This window comes from Herpailurus yagouaroundi, unplaced genomic scaffold (genome assembly GCF_014898765.1).
Source record: "Herpailurus yagouaroundi ecotype Mexico unplaced genomic scaffold, PumYag 139, whole genome shotgun sequence".
Taxonomy (NCBI): domain Eukaryota; kingdom Metazoa; phylum Chordata; class Mammalia; order Carnivora; family Felidae; genus Herpailurus; species Herpailurus yagouaroundi.
In genome coordinates, this window is record NW_024412394.1 from 73,595,524 (window position 1) to 73,602,757 (window position 7,234).

The following is a 7,234-nucleotide window of genomic DNA, read 5'->3' on the forward strand; positions in this document are numbered from 1 at the left end:
AATAAATACATAAATAAAAAGGTCAGTGAACAGAGAAAGAAGAACCCGGACAAAGGCCCTCTATCACAAGTTACTATGTAAATGTGATATATGTTAGAAGGTTATCAATCAGCAGGAAAAGATAGATGGTTCAGTAAGTAGCACTGAATAAGTAGACTCAATATATGGAGAAAAATGAGTCCCTTTTCCCCCCTTATGTAAATTCCGAATGGATTATAGATCTGAAAATAAGAAATAGATTTGTAAAATTAATTGAAGAAAATTTATGAAAATATTTTTGTGGCCTCAGAGTGGAGAATTTCTCAAGTTAGAATCCAGATGGTGGTGATGGACAAACATGAACAAAGATGAAGCCAGGGTGTCCAGCTGGCTCAGTCAGTAGTGCATGCAACTCTTGATCGTGGGATTGTAAATTCAAGTCCCATCTTGGGTGTAGAGATTACTTAAAAACAAAAAAAATCCAGAGAGGCAACAATAAGAAAAAAATGACAACTTTGTATCAATATTGAATATTTTTGTTCTGGGCACCTGGGTGGCTTAGTTGGCTGAGCATCTGACTCTTGATTTTGGCTCAGGTCATGATTTCATAGTTAGTGGGATTGAGCCCCATGTTGGGCTCTGTGCTGACAATGCAGAGCTGCTTGGGATCCTCACTCTCCCTCTCTCTTTGCCCCTCCCCCACTCTCTTTCTCTCAAAATACATAAATAAACTTTTCAAAAATTAATAAATACTTTTGTTCAAGACCCCTGGAATAGTGTTAACCAGTGAGCAAAAGATAGGGAAAAGGGTCTCACAGCATCCATTTAGGTGGGAATTTATGAAATTGCCCTTTTACGTATGTCAAAAATAGTTGAATATCAGCACTTTCATGTGGTTGAACCTGATGAAACCAACAGTGAATTCATATCTAGCCAAGTAGGAAATTGGTATCCAGCAGTTGACTGCAGGGGAAAGCTTACATAGGAGAAGATACCTGTTCTCCCTAGTAATCCACGAAGCACACATTGAAACAATGGTGAGATTGATACCACCTGAAAACATTCAAATTGATAAAATTGAGTCTGTATTTTTAAATTGATTTACTAATAAAATAGTCTGAATTACACTTCTATGAGTTAGATTAAGAAAACATAAAGTGGGACCAGTATTGTTCACTAAAGCTTCACTTCATTACATTTGACAATTCTGTACCAGAATAAAAATAAATTTTAATCTTACTTTAGTAAACAGCTATTTGGTGTTTCAGTCACAAACACTGTTTTATTAAGAATTATGCCTGGATAGGGGGGAACCTCAGCAGCTCAGCCAGTTAAGCATCCACTCCTGATTTCGGTTCAGGCCATGATCCCAGGGTTGTGAGATTGAGCCCTGCTTGAGATTTGCTCTCCCTCTCTCTCTGCCCCTCTCCCACTCATGTGTGCACAAGTGCACATGCGCTTTCTCTCTCTTAAATTAAAAAAAAAAAGAAAAAAGAATCATGCCTGGAATATAACCACTACCCTTTAGAAATTCTCAAAATGAAGAGTGTATCTGTGGTAGGACCTAGGAGTACACCTAAGAGACCTACTTATCTCTCAGTACTCCCATCGGGTAACTAAAAAATGAAAGATATTTGTTAGAAAGAACTGATAATTTGAAACTTTGTATCAGCTTATTGGCTTTATGTTCCAGATACATTGAAACCAATGAATAATAATTGTGTCCTCATTCTCTTCTAAAAAAACCTTCCCCCCCAAATAAATACCAAATAAGAAAATTAGACCAAGTTGTTTTTTAACTATTTACTAGACAAAATAATAATAAAATTAGGGAGTTAATCATGGAGAAAAAAATTTACCCTTCTAGATTGCTGTGTTTGGGATAGTTTTTAGATTAAAACCAACAGACTATGTTTTTAAGCCAATTCTCACTTAAGATGAATGATATTTCATAATAAAGAAATATCATTCCTTTTCCATAAATGTGGTATACCTAAAGCCTATTTGCCATGTAATGCAAATGTTATTTAATCTTGGCGATTTGAGTATTTTTGAGTTTTATGTATAGTGATAGTAAATATTTGAATATCACTGCTTTGAAAACATTTTCCTTTTTGGTCTCATAAAAGATACAATGAGTTTGGAGTTACATTCTTTCAAATTCCTTTCTATGAGATATGTTAAGCTGGTTAGGTTCCCCTCCCCACCCCACCCCCATGCCCCCCATCCACCACCCCCCCCACCCCGCCCCAAGGGGCTCTTTTGCAGTTAGTCTTGTCAATAAAAATAAGTTACAAGTTAGAGGAAACTGGTTATATTCAAGACTTTTTGTCCTTCTTTAAAACTTCTTACTTTTCCATTGTGATCAGTGACCTGACATGATTATTCATACACTGTTTTTCATTTTCGAGACCATAAATGAATCATTTCTAATTCATGGAAGTATGGAGAGAGAAATCCAATGTAACTTAGTTTACATATGTATAACACTCTTTCCTATATAGGTACATCCTTAATTACATCACCTCACTGTAATTGGTAGTTCTGTGTATGTGTTTACATATACTACACGTATTTCAGAGCAGTACTCAAAATTTTTATCACAAGCGTCAAACATAAGAGCTTATTGGATTAGCTCTTCCTAAGATCTTAGTAAGATCACTCATTATTAAACAGTCTAACACCATTCTCTTGTTCAGCACATACATACACTGAGTTTTTAATTTACACAAGCCTCTTTGTTAAGAATATCCGGAAACTTGTGGTTGAGTTACACACAGTTCCTTTTTACAGAGTGTATTACAGTCCAAGGATAGAGGAGAAGGGAAGCTTGAGTATGCAAATAAAACATAACTGTCTGGAGGGAATACAAGTTATAAAAGAGTTTCAGACAACGAAGGATGCATACTTCATTGAGGAAGATTACAGAAAACTTCATAAAGTATGTAGAATTTGAGGTAGACATTAAAGCATCAGTATATTTTCAATTGATGGAAATAGTAACATATTCTTGGCTCAGGAAATAATGAGTGAATGTATGGCAATTGTACAGGCTATAATGCACGGTCTTGACCATAAAATAGCAAATTGTGTAGATGTGTCAGCCAGAGAAACAGTTTTGAAGGTGGAGGCTAACAGGATTGAAGCTTTCATGTAGCTGTGTAAGGGCAGACTTGGGTGGTGGGACAGGTGATAAGCCTGGTGCTTCTGGAAGGCGTTGGGACTCGAAACATAGCTACTTTTCAAGCACAGGCAACTGGAAATAATGGATTTTATCCATATACAAATGGCAGTCAAGAGAAAAAGCTGGTTTTGTGAGGAGAAAATACGACTGATTTCATGTTATATCTTATTTCCTTGAAGTATTTGGAGGAGATCAAACTGGCTTGGGAGATAGGTCGGGACTAGTGAAGGAAATTGGGATATAGATAAATGTCCAAGGGAGACTAGAGAAAGGAGAAGAGGCTAGAAACTTGATGAGAACACTTACCAGTAAAGGATGATACCTACAAGATATAAAGCTCAAACAAAAATAGGAGTGCTCCTTGTTGATATGTTCAAGAATGGAATGATTCTTTTGATTAGTTGTATATATATATGTGTGTATATTATATATATATATAATATTAATATATATTGTGTGTATATATATATACATTTTTTTTCCTGGCTTATACACAACAAAGATTTATTTCTCATAGTTCTGGAGGTTGTTAAGCTCAAGATGATGGTGCTAGCCAATTTGGTATCTGGTGAAGATCTACTTCCTCATAGACCATCATCTTTTCACTGTACCCTCACATGCCAGAAGAGGGAAGATAGCTTGTTTTGTAAGAGCTTTAATCCCATTCATGAGGGCTCCACCCTCATGAGCTAAGCAACCTCCCAAAGGCCTCACCTCCTAATACCATCACCTTGGGGGTTAAGACTTCAACATCTGAATTTTGGGGAGGCACAGACATTTAGACCATAACAGCACCAATATTACATTAAGCCAGAAAGGGTAGATAAATCTGTTTTCCTGTTTTCATAGGAATAGGTAACAGCCTACATTTTACCACTCTGTGTTTGCAGAACCATTATCTACATACAGTATACGTGATGCGAATCATCTCTTTTCAGATTCATTATTTTGGAAAAGATAGTGAACTAAATAATGAATCTTACTACTTTATAAATTGCTTAATAAACATTGGGAAATTCAAATACACCTTAAATTTATATACAGAATCAAGGATATTCATCCTCTATACTGCTTTTATATATCTTTGCTGAAATCCAAATAGGTTCTTGCTGACTGCTTTCTAAACATCATCATTTGAAAACATTCTCATCTTCATCAAATGAGTTACAGCACAAAGAATTATGAATCTAAAGGCATGATTTAAGGCTCTGTGGTGTTCCAAAATGAAATTTTCATCAGAAAATGATGAGATTTTATAATCCAGATTATATGGATACAATGGGATTTTTTACGGTTTTAATTTTATCCATATCCATAAAACACTGAGAAGTATTTTTTTAATCATCTTTTATTTAGTCTACAATTGTTACGTCCCTGCTCTGACCCAGGCACTAGGCCTTAAAGTTACACTGATACATAAGGAAGTTCCTAACCTTAGGTACTTCATTATCTGTCAAAGGTGAAAAGTACATAGTATGATAAATAAAGGTAGCATGAGAAGTCATATATCAGGGATAAACTAAGGAAAATGGAAGACCTGAACTAACCTGAGGGTGGGAGGTCAAGAAAATGTCCTGGATGGCATCCAGGTCAGATCCCAAAGGATGAGAAAAAGGGTTCCCAAACAAAACCAGGGGAAGATACTTGTACCAGGGGAGGCAAGAACTTCGAAGCTTGGTTTCCCTTTTTAGGTAGTATACAGTTTAGTTAAAGGTAAACAACTGAAATTCCTAGAGTTTTTTATTTTGATTTACTTAATGGGGGAACAAGTTATGACATTGAAAATTAATCATTTTTTTCATTGTTCTGTTCTCTTGTTTCAGGGACCAAAGGCAAAGCCTCTAAATACATTATCTAAAAAATGGGGCTCTTTTTTTATTGATTCAGTTTCAGGACTGGAAAATACGGAAGACTCATTATTTTATACATGGTCTTGTAAGAGAATCAGTACTTACAGCACTATTGCAATTCCAAGTATTGAAGCAATAGCAGGTAAGCAGGAAAATACTTATAAAGCTTTAGCTGTTACTAGATATTAATGACTGTAAGTACTAGATTTCTTGCCTTCAAAAGAAGAAAATTTTCCCATGGTATTTATTTTTCTTGGGATACACCTAGTTATGGCAACCTAGGGAATTAGGACCTGCCTGTCTCCTGGGGCCACCCATAAAAGCTGGACCTTTTTTTTTTAAGTCTGCTTGGAGTCATAGGATAAAAGGAAAAATTGCCAGGACAGGATGCTAAAGGCCAAGTAAGATGAACCTGACTTTGGGAGCCCCCTTTCCCTCACTGTTGGCTAACTCTAGAGAGGGCACCAGAGAACGTGAGTGGGCCTTTCATTAGCTGAAGCTAATGAGCCTTCAGGGACAGGAAGTGGAAGGTAGGGTCTACAAGAGGAGAGGTGGGCCTGATAGACTCTCTTAATCTGCATGGAGACCCCGAATTTACCTTAAAGATAACTGAAGCTCAGGGGCACCTGGGTGGCTCAGTCAGTTAAGCGTCCGACTTCAGCTCAGGTCACGATCTCACAGTTCGTGGGTTCAAGCCCCGCGTCGGGCTCTGTGTTGACAGCTCAGAGCCTGGAGCCTGCTTCAGATTCTGTGTCTTCCTCTCTCTCTGTCCCTCCCTGCTCACACTCTGTGTCTATCTCTCAATAATAAATAAACATTAAAAAAACATTAAAAAAAAAAAAAGATAACTGAAGTTCAGTGTTAGATCAGCTAAGTCCCTAAAACTGGATTGAGAATATTCTCTTTTGAGGAAGGTAACATCATTCTGGGACTCAAATTTTTTCTAAAAGCATCATTATAAGGTTCAGCACGTAATGAAAAATAGCCAGCCTGACCCCTGTTAGAAGACTGAAGATGCAAGAAGGAATATACAGCAACAAAGGGACAGATATGTGAATCAATTAAATGAACATTTACTATTGGAACAATTTTTAAAAAAAGTCCTAAGACATTTAAAGAAAGAATTTTAGGGGCGCCTGGGTGGTGCAGTCGGTTAAGCGTCCGACTTCAGCCAGGTCACGATCTCGCGGTCCGTGAGTTCAAGCCCCGCGTCGGGCTCTGGGCTGATGGCTCAGAGCCTGGAGCCTGTTTCTGATTCTGTGTCTCCCTCTCTCTCTGCCCCTCCCCCGTTCATGCTCTGTCTCTCTCTGTCCCAAAAATAAATAAACGTTGAAAAAAAAATTTTTTTAAAGAAAGAATTTTAAAACATGCTGCCAATGGCAGTGGGACAGCTGGAATTAAAATGTTCTAATGTCCTTGTATTATATGGTAAGGCATAAGAGTATATTAGGTATTGATAACATACAAAATGCATGTGTAATCTGTAAGATAACTACCAAAGAAAATGTAATGAGATATATACTGAGCTAATTATGTAAAATAACTTAAAATATAAAGGAAAACAAAAATAGGAAGAAAAGAGAGTATGAAAAAGAAACAATACAAATGGAGAGTATTCACTAAGATGATGAGTTTAAAGCTAAGTAATGGTATTAAGTATGGATGGCAAAATTCTCCGGTTAAAGGCCTGAATGAAATAACAGAACCCAACTATGAGCTGTTCATAAAAGACATCTCTGAAATATGAGGACACAGTTTGAATATCAGAAGATGGTGACAGATAATACCGTGCTAATCATAATCAAGAGTTAGATATATTAATGTGAAACAAAGTAGACATTAAGGGGAAAATCCATTATTAACACAAAAGAGAATTACTTCATAATAGTAAGTTCTGTTTTCAGAAATATATATCTGAAGTATGAGATATTCACTAGGGTCCTTCTTCTCTCTGAGGGCAGAACTTAATCCTTCCCTGTTTTCTTAAAACTGAGAAACTGCTGAAAAATCCACTCTGTTTTGCAGAGGTATATGCTTATGCTTGCTTATTAGTTTCCTTAAGTTGCCCTCAGAATTTGCCAATGGGCCTGAGGAGCAAACCAGTAGACTCCAGTTCTCCAGCCATTCCTTCACAGCAGATTCCTAGCCCCCCGGTTTCCATTCCTTCACAGTACATTCCTAGCCCCCGGTTTCCATTCCTTCACAGTATATTCCTAGCCCC

General features: G+C 37.0%; 1 protein-coding gene and 1 long non-coding RNA gene across 3 annotated transcripts in view; both read left to right on the top strand.

Moving 5' to 3' along the window:
* LOC121029937 (uncharacterized) overlaps positions 1-445 on the top strand; it is a 1,565-nt gene extending 1,120 nt beyond the window's left edge. The window contains exon 2 of the long non-coding RNA XR_005789990.1: positions 22-445. This is a non-coding gene — a long non-coding RNA (uncharacterized LOC121029937). The remainder of the gene's footprint in view (positions 1-21) is intronic.
* Positions 1-7,234, top strand: part of NT5DC1 (5'-nucleotidase domain containing 1) — a 141,089-nt gene that overhangs the window by 130,348 nt on the left and 3,507 nt on the right. For both annotated transcript variants that reach the window (XM_040474428.1, XM_040474429.1), the window contains exon 11: positions 4,987-5,155. In XM_040474428.1, coding sequence (XP_040330362.1) covers positions 4,987-5,155 — 169 coding nt within the window. The remainder of the gene's footprint in view (positions 1-4,986; positions 5,156-7,234) is intronic.